Raw genomic sequence first — 21,720 nt, forward strand, 5'->3', positions numbered from 1 at the left:
TTGTAAAAAAAAAAAAAAAAAAATGCTGTATCTGGAGAACACAATAAAATAAAGTGCCATAAAATGAGGTATACCCGCATGCAGGTTTACCTGTATGCTCTAAGTTCTTCATTTATTTTTGCCTAATATTTATATGTTAAAAATGAGGAGCTAGGTGTTACAAGAGCAGATACCATGTGTATTAACATTATTGTCTCTCTACCCAGTTCCTTGTGAGACACACAGCTGCCAGTAGCACTCCATACAGTTATGGTCCCTATCAGAGTTGATAGCTGCTTAGTTCTTGCTATGCTACCTATTATACTCAAGCTTACATCATCCATCTGGAAGAATTTTCAGTGCTGTTTTTTTCCTAAGCAGAAAAGCCAAAATCTTTCTAACAATGTTCTGTAGGGCCCTAGGTTCCAGCCATGCCTGACTTCCAACTTAGGATTCTACTCTTCCCCTTCCTTCACTGTATCCACACTGGCTTCCTTAGTGATCCTCAGATAGGTGCACTGCCACCTCATGGCCTTTGAATTGGTGTTTCCCATGTCTGGAGTGTTGCTTCTACCAGTCTTATATATGCATGGCTCACTTACCTCTTTCAGGTCTTTGCTATAATAAAGCCGCCTCTTTCTACTCCAGTACTCTCAATCCCTCTTGCCCTTATTTTTCTTCCGGAGCAATTAACCATTTTAAATACTATTTAATGTACTTACTCATTATCACCTTCTGCTCCCCTCCCACTAGTATGGCAACTCTAAAATTGCAGCAGTTTTTGTGGGCCTAGTTTTTTTTTTCTTCACTGATGTATCTTCCAAGGACACAATAAGTACTTAATAAACATCTGTTGTTAAGTGATTCTTTTGCTTTTCTTTAAGGAAATATTTACAAATACCAGATATATCTCATTCTTGAACCAAACTCACTGAGGTTTTCTCCTCATCTTAGCAAACAGAGTATTCATAACACTGTCTCTCCCTGTTTCTCAGTGGCCTTGCTGTCTGTCCAGACTCTGGTTTAAAACCCATTTACCTGGGTGGGTCTGATCCTGGCACCAAGTGTAATCTGAGGTCTACAATCACAAATTCATTTTCTCTCAAAGTGGGCAGAGCAAACATTAGAAGCAGTTGATTCTTTACTCTGTGCATCAGTATTTGAAAAGTCAGATGTTACTGTTCTAACATTTGGGGAGCTTTTTCTGTTGCTAACCTGTGTGCCACTTTAAAATAAAACAAATTGTCACTACACAGCTATTTATTAAACTGTTATCCTAATTGCCCTAAGGCTGTTTTGGATTTCATTCCCAGAGTAAATTTGGAAGCCAAGGATACTCTGTGTCTTGCAGCCTTAGGGAAAACCAAAATGATTTAGATACCTGACACAGGAATTGGGGTTAAGTCAGCCCCTTTTAACAAGAGAACAAAAGCCTGATCCTGGCAGATACAAAGCAGAGGCAAATTTGAAAAGGAAGGGCTAAAAAGGTTTTCCTTTGCCAGTGGGCATTGTGTCTCAATATTCAATTCCTTGCTTTCAGAAAATGATTTTTTAAAATAATACTCAAAACAGTCTAACTTCTGTCTTTAAAAGGGAAAAAAGGTTTAAAGTTAAAGCGGTGATGGTCTACATTTTCCAGTTCAAAGTTTTTCCATACTTGCTATCAGAAGAGTTTGCTTTGGTGGGAATGGGTGTGTTTTGTTTATAAATTCAGAGATAAAGGAGTAAGGAGTTGGAGACTCAGAGCTGAAATGCACTCTGGGATGAGCCGCCACAAAGCTGGCCCTGGAGGTCATTGGACTTAAAGAGTGTTAATTCAGCCTGACCCTCTGTGCGGTTCAGGTGGCTTAATCTTTTTTTTTTTTTGGTATTATTAATGTACAGTTACATGAGCAACATTATGGTTACTAGACTCCCCCCATTATCAAGACCCCACCACATACCCCATTACAGTCACTGTCCATCAGCGTAGTAAGATGCTATAGAATCACTACTTGTCTTCTCTGTGTTATACTGTCTTCCCTGTGCCCTACCCCCTACATTATGTGTTCTAATTGGAATGCCCCTTTTTCCCCCTTATTCCTCCGTTCTCACCCATCCTCCCTAGTCCCTTTCCCTTTGGTAACTGTTAGTCCATTCTTAGATTCTGTGAGTCTGCTGCTGTTTTGTTCCTTCAGTTTTTTCTTTGTTCTTATACTCCACAGATGAGTGAAATCATTTGATACTTGTCTTTCTCCGCCTGGCTTATTTCACTGAGCATAATACCCTTTAGCTCCATCCATGTTGTTGCAAATGGTAGGGTTTATTTTCTTCTTATAGCTGAATAATATTCCATTGTGTATATGTACCACCTCTTCTTTATCCATTCATCTACTGATGGACACTTAGGTTGCTTCCATTTCTTGGCTATTGTAAATAGTGCTGTGATAAACATAGGGGTGCATATGTCTTTTTCAAACTGGGCTCCTGCATTCTTAGATTAAACTCCTATGACTGAAATTCCTGGGTCAAATGGTATTTCTATTTTAAGTTTTTTGAGGAACCTCCAAACTGCTTTCCACAATGGTTGAACTAATTTACATTCCCACCAGAAGTGTAGGAGGGTTCCCCTTTCTCCGCCAACCTTGCCAACATTTGTTGTTGTTTGTCTTTTGGATGATGGTCATCCTAACTGGTGTGAGGTGATATCTCATTGTGGTTTTAATTTTCATTTCTCTGATGATTAGTGATGTGGAGCATCTTTTCATGTGCCTGTTAGCCATCTCAATTTCTTCTTTGGAGAAGTGTCTGTTCAGCTCCTCTGCCCATTTTTTAATTGGATTATTTGCTTTCGTTTGTTGAGGTGCGTGAGCTCTTTATATATTTTGGATGTCAACCCTTACTGGATCTGTCATTTACGAATATATTCTCCCATACTGTAGAATGCCTTTTTGTTCTATTGATGGTGTCCTCTGCTGTACAGAAGCATTTTAGTTTGATATTGTTCCACTTGTTCATTTTTGCTTTCGTTTCCCTTGCTCGGGGAGATATGTTCATGAAGAAGTTGCTCATGTTTATGTCCAAGAAATTTTTGCCTATGTTTTTTTCTAAGAGTTTTATGGTTTCATGACTTACATTCAGGTCTTTGATATATTTTAAGTTTACTTTTGTGTATGGGGTTAGACAATAATCCAGTTTCATTCTCTTACATGTAGCTGTCCAGTTTTTCCAGCGCCAGCTGTTGAAGAGGCTGTCATTTCCTCAAGTGGTTTAATCTTCTCTTTGGTGTTCATTGTACATGGTGCAAACTCCTTGGGAGTTTTTTGAGATTGTGATTAAGACAGAATGAGGACACCAGGAGGAGTCATGTTATTTCTGCTTCAGTATCTTTTGGATTCTTTTCACCTCCATTCAAAAGTGGGCTTTACTGAGAGCATGGCCCTTAGGACCTCATCGCCTGCCTAACGCCGGTAATATATGTGCTGCTAGGGGATTCATAGTTGGGGAGGTAATCTGGGGGCCAGCATACAGCTTTAACTGTATTAAAAGATTGTCAGATATTATAGGTAGACTTTGCTGTTTTGTCATGATATCACTGAGAAGTCTCAGTTTATTGCTCGAAGAGTTTGAAGTGGAAGGCCATATTTAAAATAAAGATGGTAAATATTTTTTGGCAGTAACTAGGAATGCAGGACTACAGGTAGTTTAACTCCAGCAGCTAGCAGAAAGAGCCACTTCTGTTTGAATCTCAAATGGCATATATCACATAGTTGGTGTCAGTGCCATTAAAAACCTGTCACTCAGCCATTCCCTTAGGATCTCTTGATAGGTGGTGTGATGCTTAAAACACATCTGAATCATCATTCCTCAGAGAACTGGAGATGTTTGGCGTCACTGCCTGGTCCTAGGTTGGACCAGTCTGCAAAAATAAACTTGCCAAAAGCTAAATGGAAAAATATTCTTCAGAGACTTGGAAAGGGCACAAGTGATGTCATTAAAGTGTAGATGATATGCTCTTCAAGGTGTGCTGTGTACCACTTGCCTTGGTTTTTCTTGTGGCAGTACTTCCTGTGGCTATCTTTGGTGAGAGGTGTGGTGAGAGGCTGAATTTGCCAGAGTTCAGACTGAGTTCATCTCGTACCTTTTTATAGTACTTTTGAGTACACTGGAAGGAGGTTAGAATATTAATTTAGCCTTTTCTTCCCCAGCTGTGCCACCATAAAGAGGCTACAGCTCCTGCAGCAGGCTTCCTATACTGTGGAAAGAAACTAATTGCTAGTTACAGGTTGAAGCTGACAGGCTGCTCTTTCCCCAGCAGCTACTGAAAGTCACTTTTAAAAATCATTATTATCATTAAGCATTTATAGCCTGTTCTTGTATTTTTCAAGTGCCTCATAATCATTTCTATTTGCTTTTCCTATTGATGTCCCTGAGAGGCAAGTTAATATTGTTACAGCCACATGTCACATGTTGTCACGTGACAGACCATGGGAACAGAGGATTAGGTAATCTGCTCCTTTGTGAGCAGAACACCATCTGTGTTCTGCTTTAGGCATTCTCAAAGTAGAAGCTGAGGTGTGCACTTTTTTCCTTAGTTGATTGAACCCATTTCCTCACTGCTTTTGATCTGGTGTGTATTATGACTTCTATACTGTTTTGACTACAACTTAGAGTAAGAAATATATTTTACATAGTATACACATGCATACACACACACACACACAGTACATATGTAAAACCGAAACAACTTTAGGAAACAGTAGTTTTCATGAGATGCACTATGATACTTTCTATTCTATTTTTTATTTTTTATGCTAGTTTCAACCACTAAATTAACTTTAAGAAAATTTGGTCATGACCCACAGTTACTAAGTACTGCTAGGACATACTTAAAGCTGAGGAATACACACGAGCCATTTTTCTCAAGCATGAGTTTTATTCAAAGGTAAAGGGAGGAACACATTTTCATATTAAAACATACAGATGCATTATAGAATAGCATGAAACTTGAAAGAAATTTTGTTCTTATGATGGGCTCCTTCATATTATACCCCTAATCTTGACCCTCCCCCTGTTTATCCACCCCAGTATACATGTCCTACTCCTCATCTGCTAAGGGAAGTATACTAGAAAAAACTTAAGAAGTACTATCCTTTTGAAAACCTTAAACCAAGTTCATATCTTGTCTAAACGTAAATGGTTGTCAGGAACTTTGAGTAGTATATTTTACAGTCATTATTATTGAGTACTTAGTCTATGCCACTCACTGTTCTAGAACCTGAGACTGCAGTAGTGAACAGAAGACAAAAATCGCTTCCCTATGGAATTTACATTATACTGGAGGTGGAATGTGTGGCACAGGGACTTAATTAACAAATAAGTAAAATTAGGGTATCAGATGAGGTCACTGAAAGACCGATAAGGCAGAGATTGGGATGGGGAGTCCTGGGGTTGAGGATGGGGTGTGTAATTTTATAAATATGTTGGTCATGGAAGACTTATGCGAAAAGATAACACTTGATTAAATCAAAGACCTAAAGGAGGCCAGGAATGAGCCACGGAGATTTCCACTTTATGAAGAGAATTCCAGACAGAAGAAACAGCAAATGCAAAAAGCCATGCACTACAGAAATCTCTTGAATATAAACATGAGCAACTTTTTCCTGAACATATCTCCTCGGGCAAGGGAAACAAAAGCAAAAATGAACAAATGGGACTATATCAAACTAAAAAGCTTCTCTACAGCAAAGGACACCATCAGTAAAACAACCTATAGTATGGGAGAATATATTTGTAAATGGTAAGGGGTTAACATACAAAATATATAAAGAACTCACACGTGTCAACACCCAAAAAGCAAATAACCTGATTAAAAAATGGGCAAAGGATATGAACAGACACTTCTCCAAAGAAGAAATTCAGATGGCCAACAGGAACATGAAAAGATGCTCCACATCTCTAATCATCAGGGAAATGCTAATTAAAACCACAGTGAGACACCAGTTAGGATGGCCAACATCCAAAAGACAAGGAACAACAAATGCTGGCAAGGATGCGGAGAAAGGGGAATCCTCCTACACTGCTGGTGGGAATGTAAACTAGTTAAACCATTATGGAAAGCAATATGGAGGTTCCTCAAAAAACTAAAAATAGAGATACCATTTGACCCAGGAATTGCACTCCTTGGAATTTACCCAAAGAAAACAAGATCCCACATTAAAAAAGACATGCACCCCTATGTTTATTTTTTTAATTAATTAATTTTGTTGTCATTAATCTACAATTACATGAAGAATATTTTGTTTACTAGGGTCCCCCTTCACCAAATCCCTCCCACAAACCCCATTACAGTACTATCCATCAGCATAGTAAGATGCTGTAGAATCACTACTTGTCTTCTCTGTGCTGCACAGCCCTCCCCATGCCCCCCCCAACATTATACATGCTAATCGTAATGTTCCCTTTCTTTTTCCCCACCCTTATCCCTCCCTTCCCTCCCTTTCTCCCCAGTCCCTTTCCCTTTGGTAACTGTTAGTCCATTCTTAGGTTCTGTGATTCTGCTGCTGTTTTGTTCCTTCAGTCTTTATTTGTTCCTATAGTCTTTGGGTTTGAGGTGAGTCTCTTGTAAGCAGCATATAGATGGTTCTTGCTTTTTTATCCATTCGATTATTCTGTGTCTTTTGATTGGTGCATTCAGTCCATTTACATTTAGGGTGGTTATTGAAAGATATGTACCTATTGCCATTGCAGGCTTTAGATTCGTGGTTGCCAAAGGTTCAAGTTTAGCTTCTTTAGTATCTTACTGTCCAATTTAACTCACTTATTGAGCTATTTTAAACACTGTCTGGTCATTCTTTATTTTTCTCCATTCTTATTCCTCTTCCTCCATTCTTTATGTGTTGGTTGTTTTATTCTGTGCTCTTTTGTGCTTCCTTTAACTGCTTTTGTGGATAGTTGATTTTATTTTTTGCCTTTAGTTAGTATTTGTTTGGTCTGCTTTCTTTGCTGTGATTTTATTTTCTCTGGTGACATCTATTTAGTCTTAGAAGTGCTCCCATTTAGAGCAGTCCCTCTAAAATACCCTGTAGAGGTTGTTTGTGGGAGGCAAATTCCCTCAACTTTTGCTTGTCTGGGAATTGTTTAATCCCTCCTTCATACTTAAATGATAGTCATGCTGGATACAGTATTCTTGGTTCAAGGCCCTTCTCTTTCATTGCATTAAATATATCATGCCATTCTCTTCTGGCCTGTAAGGTTTCTGTTGAGAAGTGTGATGATAGCCTGATGGGTTTTCCTTTGTAGGTGACCTTTTTCCTCTCTCTAGCTGCCTTTAAAACTCTGTCCTTGTCCTTGATCTTTGCCATTTTAATTATTATGTGTCTTGGTGTTGTCCTCCTTGGGTCCTTTCTGTTGGGAGTTCTGTACACTTCCATGGTCTGATCGATTATTTCCTCCCCCAGTTTGGGGAAGTTTTCAGCAATTATTTCTTCAAATACTCTTTCTATTCCTTTTTCTCTCTCTTCTTCTGGTACCCCTATAATGCGGATATTGTTCCTTTTGGATTGGTCACACAGTTCTCTTAATATTGTTTCATTCCTGGAGATCCTTTTATCTCTCTCTGCGTCAGCTTCTATGCGTTCCTGTTCTCTGGTTTCTGTTCCATCAATGGCCTCTTGCATCTTATCCATTCTGTTTATAAATCCTTCCAGAGATTGTTTCATTTCTGTAATCTCCCTCCAGACGTCTGTATCTCCCTCCGGACTTCATCCCTTAGCTCTTGCATATTTCTCTGCAGCTCCATCATCATGGTTATGAGCTTTATTTTTAATTCTTTTTCAGGAAGACTGGTTAGGTCTATCTCCTTCTCAGGGTTTGCCTCTGTGATCTTGGTCTGTATCAATTTCTTCTGCCTTTTCATGGCGATAGATATATTGGTGGGGAGCTGGCGCATGTGTTGGGTAAGAGAAAGTCCCTTCTTGCCAGTTTATGGCCTTCCTCTCCTGGGAGAACAGCCGCCTCTAGCTGCTTGTGCTGGGCAATTGTGTGCAGACGGGGCTTCTGATCTTGCCTGGCCACTATTGAGTTTATTTAGCTCTGCAGTTGCTGTGGGCGTGACCTGCCTCAGGCTGCTGCTCCAATATGGCGGAGCCGCATCGGAGGGGGAACAGGCGGGAGGCTGTTTATCGTGGTGAGGGGCCTCCAAGCTGTGCTGCAGGGGTTCGGGTGCCCAGAGTTCCCCGGGATTCGCAGCTGCTGGGCTAAGTTGTCCCCGGGTGCTTCCGTCCAGCTGTGGGGTCCCTGTCCCTTTAAGACTTTCAAAAAGCACTCGCTTTTCTTTGTCCTGGGGTGCCGGCTGCAGGGACCCACTCACAGGTCTTACTGTCCTGTTTCCCTAGTATCCAGCACCCCACGCACGCACTGTGTGTCTGCGGTCCAGTGTGGATGGCTAGGGCTGGGTGTTTAGCAGTCCTGGGCTCCCTCTCCCTCCCCGCTCCGACTCCTCTCCTCCTGCTGGGAGCTGGCTTGAGGGGTGCTCGGGTCCCGCTGGGCCACGGCTTGTATCTTACCCCCTTCGCGAGGCGCTGGGTTCTTGTGGGTATGGATGTAGTCTGGCTATTGTCCTGTGTCTTCTGGTCTCTCTTTTAAGATTAGTTGTATTTGTTGTATTTTCAAAAATATATATGGTTTTGGGAGGAGATTTCCACTGCTCTACTCATGCCGCCATCTTGGTTCTCAGGTCTACCCCTATGTTTATTGCAGCACTATTTACAATAGCCAAGAAATGGAAGCAACCTAAGTGTCCATCAGTAAATGAATGGATAAATAAGATATGGTACATATACACAATATTATTCAACCATAAGAAGAAAACAAATCCTACCATTTGCAACAACATGGATGGAGCTAAAGGGTATTATGCTCAGTGAAATAAGTCAGGCAGAGAAAGACAAGTACCAAATGGTTTCACTCATTTGTGGAGTGTAACAACAAAGCAAAAACTGAAGTAACAAAACAGCAGCAGACTCAAAAGACTTCAAGAAAGGACTAGTGGTTATCAAAGGGAAGGGGGTGGGGAGGAAGGGAGAAAGGGGTTGAAGGGCATTATGATTAGCACACGTAGTGGGGGCACGGGGAAGGCAGTATAGCACAGAAAAGACAAGTAGTGTCTCTATAGCATCTTACTACGCTGATGGACAGTGACTGCAATGGAGTGAGGGTGGGGTGACTAGATAATATGGGTGAATGTAGTAACCACAGTGTTGCTCATGTGAAACCTTCGTAAGACTGAATATCAATGGTACCTTAATAAAAGATTATCTAATGTACATTAAAATAAATATTTAACACTTAAAAAAAAGAAAGCCATGCACTAGGAGCAGGTCTGGTATGTGTATGGAACAACAGCAGGTTCCTGTGGCTGACATGGAGCTAGCAGGGAGAGAGTCATAGCACGTAGCATCAGAAAAGATAATAGGCATCAGATTATAGGCAATTGTAATTTAAGGTTTTTATTCTGACATGGGAAGTCAGTGGGGGTTTGAGCAGAGAAGTATTTATGAGCTGACCTACATTTTAAGATCATTCAGGCTGCTGTGTTGAGAATAGACAGGGAAGCTAGGCATTGGGGGTAGGGGAGACAAGTGCAGAAACAGGGAGACTGTTTTTAAAAAGGACTTTGCTGTATTCCATTTACTGAGTTTGGAAAGATAGGAGGAGGTTCTGTTTAGGGATGATGAGGGGAGATCAAGAATTTGGTTTTAGACATGTTCATTTTGAGATATTAGTTATCCAAGTGAAGATACTAAGTAGGCAGCTGAAGAAATACGTATAATTGATTTCCCATTGGCAAGCTGGGTGTTCATGTTAAAGCTCTTGGAAAATAGTTCTCCAGCTTGTCTGGATTATGTCTTCCTATTCTATACCTCTTGGGATAGTGAATTTCAAAATAAGAAAACCAGAAACTCGTCTTCCTCCCTCTAAAATAATCCATACTGTAGGCTTCAAGATTGAGTCTTCTATTTAAAAGTAGCTGCCATCTAGATTTGAATTGAACTGGCTTCATACTGTGCATTTCCCTTGATTATTTTTTTGCCTGAACTCCTGAAGAGTGATTGGAATATCCTTGGGGAATCTAGTATTGTTTGAGTTGTGATCTACAACCTATGTTTTTCTCCCTTAGCATGTAGATACTATTTCTAGCTCACTGATATTGAAAAGAAGAGCCCACATATCATCCCATCCCCCCATACCTTCTCATTATCATTGTGCCTAATAAGAGATGTTACTGATGGGATTATGTTAGTACATGTGACTAATATAGAGGTAGAAAAAGTTTGAGAAATTAGTGTTTTCATTTTATTTCCTCAGCATCTTTGCCTTAATTCATGCAACAAATATTTATTGAGCCACTAGTATGCTAGTGAAAATGAGAGCCCCTGCACTCAAGGAGCTCATTGTGTTGTGAGGCAGATATAAACAAACAATTGTTTTATGCTACAGTAGAAATATATGCCCTTGGTGTTATGGGGAGAGATTAGAGCTTCCTGAAAAATCACAAGCTTGAACTGAATCTGCGATTAAATAGGTAATTTCCAGACAGCTAAATCTTCAGGAGAAGAATATATTAAGCAGGAAGAACAACATGTAACAAGCTACAGAGCTGTGAGTTTCAGTGTTTGGGGAACAGGAAGTAATTTTGATATGGTTGAAGTTAAGGAAATAGACTATGCAGAGGTAGACAGGGGCCAGATCCAAGAGAACCATTATTTTTTAAATGAACGTAGTTCTAGCCAAGATTAAAAGTTTGAGACCTGAAAAATGGAGATTTGGAAAGCTAACATAAAAGAAACGACCCAAAGAGTGACCTGTGCACTTGATCCTATAAAGAGATATTTTGTCAAGGGAACAATAGCAAGAACCATTATGCTAACAGTTTGCTAATAAGCCTTTTTTAAAAATCTCTGATCACTTTTTACCATAGTAGTGGTAGTGCATTTGAGCATGTATAAGATTTCAGATAAGTCTAATATTATCCTTAATTACAAAAAATTCTGAGTAAAAAAGGAGAACAGACAATGGTGAAACAAGAGGGAATTTTTCTTTTAACAAACACTTGTTATATTACTTCTGTAGCCAGGCACCATTATAAATGCTTTGCAAATATTGACTCATTAGCCTCATAACAACCCATACTTTCGCACTACAGACTGGAAACTGAGCTGAATAGTGCTTGCCCAAAGTCACACAGCTAGCCAAGTGATGGAGTCAAAATCTGAAACCAGGTGTTCTGGTCTGGTTCCCAAGTCCATCTTCTGAACCACTGTGTCTGCTGCTTCTGATTTGAGTGCCCTAGCTTCTCAGAATTATTCTATAACAGAAGTCCAGGGATAGTCTTCAGGGTGTCTGGAAACCCTTGAAACTGTATGTCAAAATGTTGTATGTACATTTTTCATGAAGAGGGTCTGTGGCTTTCATATGTCTGTCAAAACGGACCTCAAGGCAGAATGGTTTTTAGCACTGCTGACCTAGAGGAGTTTCTCAGGTCTTTTCCACTGTTAAATAGCTCCAATTAGAATAATGATTCCCTCAGAAGAACAAGGTATTTACAAGCCCATTCAGACTTCTTAAGTAACATTTTTCTAAATTAATTGCTTATCTGGTTGATCTTCCTAGGAACTTACTCCAATTACACACTCCAGGCCCTATATTTAGAGATTGTTATTTTATATAGGATAGAGACTTAGCATCTGCTTTGAAAAATCTCTCCAGATAATTCTAATGTAAGTCTTTGGTTAAGAACCACTAATATTATCCCCTGGAGGATGAAGATTGTATTTCTGTATTATTCTTATATCTCAGATGCTTGGGACACAGTAAACATAAATAAACATTTGAATGTCACATTGTGAATTATGACTGCTTTATATTCAAAGTAATGATAATCACTCACATTTCATGTAAGACCTTTATATAACCCACAGTAGCCTACCTCTTCACCCCAGTTTTCACTTCTAAATGCCCTTTATAGAGCTTCGCACTACCTCAGGATTTTCTTGGTGCCCTTATTTGAAGTGAGCGTTCTCCTCTTATTGTTGAGTACCAATTGAATTAGAAAATTCCTTGTTCCTAGAAGCCCACAGCTGGTACAAGTCTTTGAAGTGGTGCTCCAGTACATCTAAAGGATGTCTAAGGTCTCATTCCTGAGGTTAGTTACTCTGCTTACATTCACCAGACTCAAGCTTTTTGAGAATTCCAGTCTCAGTATTTTTGGCATCAGATTATGTGATATATGTTGTAACTCCTAGGAGGTTGGTAATTGAGGGGTTAAAAGCACACGTTACATGGAAAATAACTTGATGGATCCTTCTGGAAGAGAGAACAGAAAGACTGTCAAGTAGATACAACCAAATTATGGGGGAGGAAATAAAGGTACTATTTAAGGTGGGAAAGATGAGTTGGTAGTAACTGTAAAAGAACTGGAAATATTTCAGAAAAAGGATACTTGGATCTCATAGCCAAAATTTTGTTGAAAAGACAGATAAGCTATTCAAGTGTGGACATTGGCCCCCCCAAAAGGGGGGTGCAGATAGTGGTGCTAGATAAGCACTTTTCCCTATTATTTTCTTAGAAGGAAATGAAAGAGAAATAGGCATGGTTGCTAATTACAGAATTTGACCAGAGAATTGTTTTCCTGCCGTGCTAAGAGTATAGATAGGGCCACTAGTGACAGAAACCAGTGAGAAAGGGTGATTTAGAGCAATTCCCCACCTACTCTCCTTCTTACAGTATATGGTTCTTTTAATCTGCCACAGTGGAATCTGCCTATTTCTGCATATATATGCCAATCCAGGGTTGCCCTTGAATAAAAGTACTTACTGTAACTTTTTAAAAAATAGAAAATTCATGCTTTGAATTGAATGCCCATGGTAGAATCACAACCCACATAAATCAGCTTATATTGTGAGAAGAAAACTCTTTTTTTCACTCACTCAAAGGTTTTCCCTTCATGCAGTCATCAGATTTATCAATGTTTGACCCAAGAAGCTTTTTCCAACCATAGTACTTAGGAAATAAGATTTTATAAAAGAAACGACTTTAAAACCAGTATCTAAAGAAAGATGAGGGCATATGGCACCATTTCTTGTGGAGAGACAAAAATATATCCAGGTGTGGGATCAGACAAATTTGCATTTTATCCTTGTTCTTCTGTGTACCATTAATGTTATTTTATCTTGCTGAACCTCAGTTGATCTGTAAAATGAGAAATGAATGACATTTACTTTGGAACAGTAATAATGAGGATTAGAAGTGATGTCATTAATAAGTACTTAGTAGTGGCAGCAGCTACTATTAATAACCACAGAAACAAAAAAATAACTGAATAGACTATTCTGGGTACAGAACTTGTGTCTTGAATTCATCCCTCTTCTAGAGGCTCCTTCTAGAGAGAGAGTTGGTGTGTTGTCACAGTGCTCTGACAGTGGAATGAGTAAAGGTTGTGCTTTGCAGTGTATGGGGTGATATGCCTGGATTTGGAAAGTCGTGCTCTGTCTAAAAGAAGGAGGAAATAGGGTGATGTATTTCTAGACCCATAACTGTTCTTTCCCTCCTGCCTGGATTCCTCTGATGTCCTAATTTTCCCTTGGTGCTTTCCTGGCAGGTGGCTGTGAAAAACAATATTGATGTCTTCTACTTTAGCTGCCTCATCCCACTCAATGTGCTTTTTGTAGAAGATGGCAAAATGGGTATGTCCGTCCTCCTGTCCTTCTGCCAGATACCTTTGCCCTTCCCCTGAATGTCAGGCAGAGCATAGCCCGAAGTTATTTTGAGATTTTAAAAAAATGAGGTAAGGCTATTCTAAAACTCTAGTAATTGCTAATTATTTATTTGCCTGAGTCATAATTGGTCTTGCTTTGCTGTTGGTCTCTAAACCACAATGCCAATTATCTGAATAATCCAGTCACCCCAGTATACAGAGTAAGTGGTTTCATGAGAAGTACATGTGATTTGAATCTCAGCATGGCTGGATTTTTGTGTGAAAAGTGACAAGGTGCTTAACTTTTCTGAATTTCAGTTTCCAAGTTTGCAAAGCAGAAATAGATTTTAAAATAACTTAATGAAATAATACATGCAAATTTAGCACTTAGTCCTATAGTAAATTCTTCAGTCTCAAGAATTTAATAATTTGTAATAAACCATTAGTGCTCCCTATATGGTTTTTGACATTTCTCTCTTCCTTATTTATGAAACCACCATCTAATTAAACTAGCTTATATTGGTACATATTAAATTGTATTGGCACTTAATTGATTTGATTCTTAACAGTGGCTCTTTGGGTAGGCAGGACAGGTGTAAATTATATATGATGAAATTAAGAATCAGAGAGGTCACAAAACTTAACTCAAAGTCACCAAATAGAAAATGGACGAAAACTAAACTACAGATGTAAGTTCCTTTCTAGTGTATCTTAGTGCTACTGATGAGGTATTAATTGACATGGGGTGTAGTATCTCTGCATAACCAAGAATTGGCTCTGGTCCCAGGCTACTCCTGGCTGTATTGCAAGAGCCCGCACTCCAAGGAATAAATGGTGCAAGGCATTCAGGAATGAGAATACTGACAGATGCTCATTTGCTTCCTTGCCCTCTGCCTTCCCATACAGAGCGCCAGGTCTTCCTTGCCACGTGGAAGGATATTCCCAATGAAAATGAACTTCAGTTTCAGATTAAGGAATGTCATTTAAATGCTGGTGAGTAATGACTCTTAAGTTTCATTTGCATGTTAGTAAATCAAAATTGATATTTGAAAACTTTATCTTTACTTACCTTTTCTTTATACATCTACCTGGTTTCTAGTGAGTATGTGGTAGAAACATTATTTTATAAACTTCTCTTTCAAAACTTGGGATATTTTGGTGTAAGTATAGGTTACTTGCAGGCTAACAGAGTTAAGAAACAAACTAGAATGGATCCATCTTCCCAATTCTTCAGTAGTTAAACATATGTTAGTCATGTTACTTATCATCCTATAAATATCAAATAATTGAAATGGCCCTTGAGGATATGCATGCTCCCAGGAATTAAAAGAACTATTCCTCCTTCTATATCAAACTTTGGTGTCGGAGGAAAGGTGACTCTTTCTGAGATTCTTATTTAGAATCTGGTGTTTGTTAAGAATATGCCATAGTTGACTCAGGCCCATTTGGTACCTTTTTTCTCTTTTGCCTCATGTCAGCTTTTATATGATGATGCTAATAACTAACTAACCTCTTTCATCATCAGTAAAAAGCTAGCAGACCCTTTTGTAGTTAATTATATTAGCATAGTGGAACATCACAGAGGTAATTACCACAGAGGAGAAACAGTAGCAGCTATCTGCCCCTGGGCTTCCTTTCACTGAGGTGTTCCTTAGCAGTGGAAGGTGCCCTAAGCTGTTCAGAGTCCTGCTTTTGTCCTGGTTACTCATTTTTGAGGGTAGGCCAAGGCTTTATGGATTTGAAAAAGGGAGACTTGATCAGTACCTCTTCTGTCTTCATTTATCCATAATTTCCTCATCATACAGTGGGGGTCCTTACAAGGGCTTTTCAGTGTTCTGGCATCCCATTGCAGGTCGTGCTAGCACTGGGGGAGAGGTGGGGCGGTGGAGGAGAGACGAAAAAACAACAAAATTCGCCATCTTCTCATTCCAACTTCCTCATTTGAGTGTTTGGGAGCTCTTTGATGCATTCATGCTTTGTATTCAGACAAATCTTTTGTTATAGGGCTTTTCATGAGCCCTTGAAGAGGGATTTGAGGAGATAGTCCTTTATAATTTCCATTGTAATAATTAGTTAGTTAATTTTCTTCAGGAATACCACATATCTGCCTTTCTAACATATTCTTTGTATAGGTTTCTTCTCACCCTATCTATTCATAAACAGCACCAGTTTCTGCTGGTTTTTTTGTTTTGTTTTTTTTTTGAGAGGGCATCTCTCATATTTATTGATCAGATGGTTGTTAACAACAATAAAATTCTGTATAGGGGACTCAGTGCTCAATGCACAATCATTAATCCACCCCAAGCCTAATTCTCATCAGTCTCCAATCTTCTGAAGCATAACGAACAAGTTCTTACATGGTGAACAAGTTCTTACATAGTGAATAAGTTCTTACATGGTAAACAGTACAAGGGCAGTCATCACAGAAACTTTCGGTTTTGATCACGCATTATGAACTATAAATAATCAGGTCAAATAAGAATATTCGTTTGATTTTTATACTTGATTTATATGTGAATCCCACATTTCTCCCTTATTATTATTATTATTATTATTTTTAATAAAATGCTGAAGTGGTAGGTAGATGCAAGATAAAGGTAGAAAACATAGTTTAGTGCTGTAAGAGAGCAAATGTAGATGATCAGGTGTGTGTCTGTAGACTAAGTGTTAATCCAAGCTAGACAAGGGCAATAAAACATCCACGGATGCAGAAGATTTCTCTCAAAACAGGGGGGTTGAGGTTCTAAGCCTCACCTCTGTTGATCCCCAATTTCTCACCTGATGGCCCCCATGCAACTGTGCCTGTCTTAGGTTGTTCCTCCCTTGAGGAACCTTACCTTTCTCTGGCTAACCAGTCATCTTCCGGGGCCATACAGGGAAATGTAAAGTTGGTAAGTGAGAGAGAGGCAATATTGTTTGAAAAGGTTAGCTTTTTACTTCTTTGTAGATTTATGCCCTGTGGCTTTTATGCCCAGTATTTGTCTTGAGGTATCTTTATCACTTGGAAGAATTATGATACTCGGTAAATTCGATTTGAGGCACGAATTCTATTTAAGGGTTGTAATTAGGAAGGAAGAAGAAAAGCTATAGGAGTAGCAGACGGAAGAAAACATGGGAAGATTGATTATTTCTTTGACATATCTTCTTGTAGAGTAACTTAAGCATGTATAGGTTTTAAACTACTAATTAAATTGCATATACACATTAACATAATAGGAATACAGTTACATAACCAAAGCAGACCTATAATTTACCAGCCATCTCCAGTGAAAGCAAGAAAACCAGTTAGGCAGCCTAGGCATTTGTGAAAACTTATCTATGATATGGTGGATATTGTCCAACTGAACTTGAACAGTCTGAGAGAAATCAGACAAATTAAAACAACCCATTCTTGGGGACTGTCCACATCCCTTATGTTCTTTTAACAGTAGATAGTCTGTAGTCGTAAGATTTTGGAGTGCTACAACTTGCACTTCTCCTAATTCTTGGTTGAGTTCCAACAGTATAGATCCAGTCAAATTTGTTGTTTTACTGTATGCACAGGCCAGCTTAGATATCTCCTTCTTCATTCCAATGGCAAGTCCAGGAACCGGTGAGATGAATGCAGCTACAACTGCAGCATCACCTGGATCTTTGTTGAGGTTTTTTGATGATCATCTTCTGGTATGACTCTTCCAGAGAGTGCTGATGTTGGAAGTTCTTCTTCATATCATATCTTAGTTCATTTTCTGGTAGCCATATTAGGCTTTGATCCTCTATATAAACACAAACAGACCCTTTGCCCACACTTTGATATGCCCTTTATACCATTATGTAGAACTCATTGGAGGTCACCACACAGGAACTGCTGTTAGTCCATTCTTGGGTTCTGTGATTCCGCTGCTGTTTTGTTCCTTCAGTTTTTCCTTTGTTCTTATACTCCACAGATGAGTGAAATCATTTGGTATTTCTCTTTCTCCTCTTGGCTTATTTCACTGAGCATAATACCCTCCAGCTCCATCCATGTTGCTGCAAATGATTGGATTTGCCCTTTTCTTATGGCTGAGTAGTATTCCATTGTGTATATGTACCACATCTTCTTTATCCATTCATCTACCGATGGACATTTAGGTTGCTTCCAATTCTTGGCTATTGTGAATAGTGCTGCGATAAACATAGGGGTGCATCTGTCTTTCTCAAACTTGATTGCTGTGTTCTTAGGGTAAATTCCTAGGAGTGGAATTCCTGTGTCAAATGGTAAGTCTCTTTTGAGCATTTTGATGAACGTCCATACTGCTTTCCACAATGATTGAACTAATTTACATTCCCACCAGCAGTGTAGGAGGGTTCCCCTTTCTCCACAGCCTCACCAACATTTGTTGTTGTTTGTCTTTTGGATGGCAGCCATCCTTACTGGTGTGAGGTGATACCTCATTGTAGTTTTAATTTGCATTTCTCTGATAATTAGCGATGTGGAGCATCTTTTCATGTGTCTGTTGGCCATCTGTATTTCTTTTTTGGAGAACTGTCTGTTCAGTTCCTCTGCCCATTTTTTAATTGGATTATTTGTTTTTTGTTTGTTGAGGTGCATGAGCTCTTTATATATTTTGGACGTCAAGCCTTTATTGGATCTGTCATTTACAAATATATTCTCCCATACTGTAGGGTTCCTTTTTGTTCTATTGATGGTGTCTTTTGCTGTACAGAAGCTTTTCAGCTTAATATAGTCCCACTTGTTCATTTTTGCTGTTGTTTTCCTTGCCTGGGGAGATATGTTCAAGAAGAGGTCACTCATGTTTATGTCTAAGAGGTTTTTGCCTATGTTTTTTTCCACGAGTTTAATGGTTTCATGACTTACATTCAGGTCTTTGATCCATTTTGAATTTACTTTCATATATGGGGTTAGACAATGGTCCAGTTTCATTCTCCTACATGTAGCTGTCCAGTTTTGCCAGCACCATCTGTTGAAGAGACTGTCATTTCACCATTGTATGTCCATGGCTCCCTTTATCAAATATTAATTGAACATATATGTTTGGGTTAATGTCTGGAGTCTCTGTTCTGTTCACTGGTCTGTGGCTCTGTTCTTGTGCCAGTACCAAATTGTCTTGATTACTATGGCTTTATAGTAGAGCTTGAAGTTGGGGAGTGAGATCCCACCTACTTTATTCTTCTTTCTCAGGATTGCTTTGGCTATTTGGGGTCTTTGGTGTTTCCATATGAATTTTTGAATTATTTGTTCCAGTTCATTGAAGAGTGTTGCTGGTAATTTGATAGGGATCTGCTGTGTTTTAACAATAAATCATACTCACATATAGCTGCTTTTTGTGCTGTATTCTAGGTAGGTAACAGTGTTATCTGTCCCTCTCTCTGAAACTTACTGGCTGATTACCACGAACCTCATTTGCTGAATGTGGGAGGTTGGGCAGCTTTCCACAGTGGTATGGTGAGAACCAGAGGATCCTGTTTGAGAAGCAGCCTCTGTACTCAGCTTGGAAGAAACGAGGCCTTTCATTATAGTCGCCCCTGTGATAGTTGTTCCTGTGGCAACAGTTCCTATATTATGCTCCTAAGAACACTTGCCCCTCAAAATAAAAGGATCTGTGGTCAGTTAAAGTTGAAAAAACAGTGTGTGGTGTGCCTCTCTTAGAAGTTGCACTTTGCATGTTGGGAAGTCCTAAATTAAGGAAATCTCTTAATAACATAGTGTTAACTGAATTTATTTGACCATGGGAGTTTAAATCACAAAATATTTATTATGAACATCTGATGGACACCAGTGTTCCTTGAACATGAACTGGGAAACACTGGTCTATAGAGAGCAGAGAAAGGCCAGAGTAATTGTAAAAAAGGTTTTGTTTCAGACATCCAATATGAAAGGGGCATCCTTTTTCAAAGAAAAGGGGAAGGTCACTGAGGGTTTTAGTTGGCCTGCCAATATAATAGAAAAGATCCCACTGCTTCCAGATTGGAGTTCTGAACCCTTATTGCATTTGGTGTATGTTTGTGATCTTGCCAAAGAGGAGGTGTTTGGCCTTTCTTCCAGTGGAGCTGTGTCCTCTGATGTAGCCTGGAGCAATTTCAGTTTTGATCAATTCTGCCATGGCTTCATGCCAGTTCCTCCCTGCCTTGGGTGCTCCAGATACCAGTGAGTCCGTTTTCCAGGGACACACTGCTCTGTGGCGGTGCAGCACAGGGAGCAGAGTGGGAAACAGCCACTTGTTTTCTCAGTAGCTCAAGACCATCATTTTCCCACACTAAATCACTGCCGATCTTACAAGACCACTTCCTGCAACTAATCCTTTCTAGCTTTTCCTCTGCCTTCACTCCAAGGCCTGGAGTGCCTTAGCATTTTACATTTCCTTCCAGTATTGAAGGCTCTATTAAGATGAATGTTTCCAGGTTTAGTGCCTTCTTATTCAACACCCTGGGTCTAGCTGAGAGCTAAAAATACCATCCTTTCCAGCTGATCTGCCCTAATCACAATAGCACCAATACTTTAAATAGCTTTTCTGTGCCAGAGTAGACATTTGACAGATGGAACTAACACTCTGAGGACTACAAGAAGTCACAGGCTTAAAGAACTTCCCAACTTAGCTCTGTGCTTTCACTTTGCGCTTCCATTTCTTTCTAGGGAAGAAAGGAAAAACCCTTTTCCCAAGCCTTCATAGTTAATCAGATCTCGATAGGAAGGGATGAAAGGAGTGCTTGTGGTGCCTCTGGGCATGTAAGTACTAGAAAATACTAGAGCAGAAAGGCACTCATTTATGGGTCGCCCTGCTTCCTTACGTTGCTCATATCTGCTGTCGTCAGGAGGTCTGTGTGGATCAGTTTCGCTGCTGATGTTAGTACCTATCAGGGACCACTATCTGAAGTGCACAAGTAGTTGTATCTCCAGCCACATCCAGAAAGTAATCCTTCTTGGAAACTGTTTGCAGACCTATTTTTTAAGTTGTTTGTTATGTTCTGAAAAGTTGAGAGATGTCTTATCATGCAGGGACAAATGTTTGTTCTGGTGTGGGGACTAGGTAAGGGTGAGTTCTGTTTCTTTGTTTTGTCGTGATTCTCCCCATTTGAAAAATTTCATAAATGAAAAATGTTTTGCTATCCAGCACTTAAGTATAGTTTGGTTGCTAAATGGTAAAAACTGTTCTTTTCAGCAGTCATAGTGGTTTTGAACTTGCTAGTAAATGCCACAACTGGGCCCCATTGCAAATTTCCTGCTTCCCACCCACTACTATGAGTATCATCTTCATTCTTATTGCTGCCAAAAGAGGTGTGAAGACCCCATCCACGTCTTTTAAGATTTTAGGCCCCAGACCCAAAAGATCAAATTTGGGGAAGATGACAAACCAGAAGAAATCACATCTGGAAGCCAGTATAACCATAGCTAACCATCTTTTTTCTCTCTATCCTTGGGGCAGATCTCAGTGTTGTAACATTTACCTTTTTATTCTCAAAGTCTAACAACTGTAAGATTACATCTTATTTCCCAGGAATTCAGGTGTGTTTTAAAAAAAAAAAATGAAAAGAAAACAGTACTATGCTATCTTGTCAAGAAGTCTGTCCCAGTTTGGCTGAGAAGCCTCCTTATATATGGCTCCCATTGCCATTCTTAGTAAGTACATTTAGCAGAGTCTGATATAGCCATTCATAAGAGCAGAGTCATCAATTCAGCCTGTTTATTCTACCTAGCTGTTCGCCATGTTTTCTAATTCTGGAAGGGATGAGTATGTGTGTCTGTGTTTCCATTTCTTAGCCTGTCATCTCTTACATGAGATGGCATGTAGAAATCTATAGGAATCTGGGCTTTGATATGTATATAGTCTTAGAATGTGTTTATGCCTATGAAATGAGGTGGCTCTTCAGTAAAGCTCCTACTATGTTTACTTTTTGTTTCCTTGGAAATGGGTAAGAGCCTTGAGAGTTAGGAATGGCTTTTTCAACTTAAAGCAAGCCCCTGTCAAAAGGCACTGGCCAAACTCCATCTGGTGATGTTGCTTAGCAACACTATGTAAGCTGCAAGA

The 21,720-nt window shown here is 39.4% G+C and overlaps 1 protein-coding gene across 7 annotated transcripts in view; it reads left to right on the forward strand.

Moving 5' to 3' along the window:
- The window catches only part of AP2B1 (adaptor related protein complex 2 subunit beta 1), a 161,398-nt gene that overhangs the window by 130,244 nt on the left and 9,434 nt on the right, over nt 1–21,720 (forward strand). For all 7 annotated transcript variants that reach the window (XM_057501213.1, XM_057501212.1, XM_057501214.1 and 4 more), the window contains 2 exons: nt 13,619–13,703; nt 14,621–14,707. In XM_057501213.1, coding sequence (XP_057357196.1) covers nt 13,619–13,703; nt 14,621–14,707 — 172 coding nt within the window. The remainder of the gene's footprint in view (nt 1–13,618; nt 13,704–14,620; nt 14,708–21,720) is intronic.

The sequence above is a fragment of the Manis pentadactyla genome, chromosome 4 (genome assembly GCF_030020395.1).
Source record: "Manis pentadactyla isolate mManPen7 chromosome 4, mManPen7.hap1, whole genome shotgun sequence".
Lineage (NCBI taxonomy): Eukaryota > Metazoa > Chordata > Mammalia > Pholidota > Manidae > Manis > Manis pentadactyla.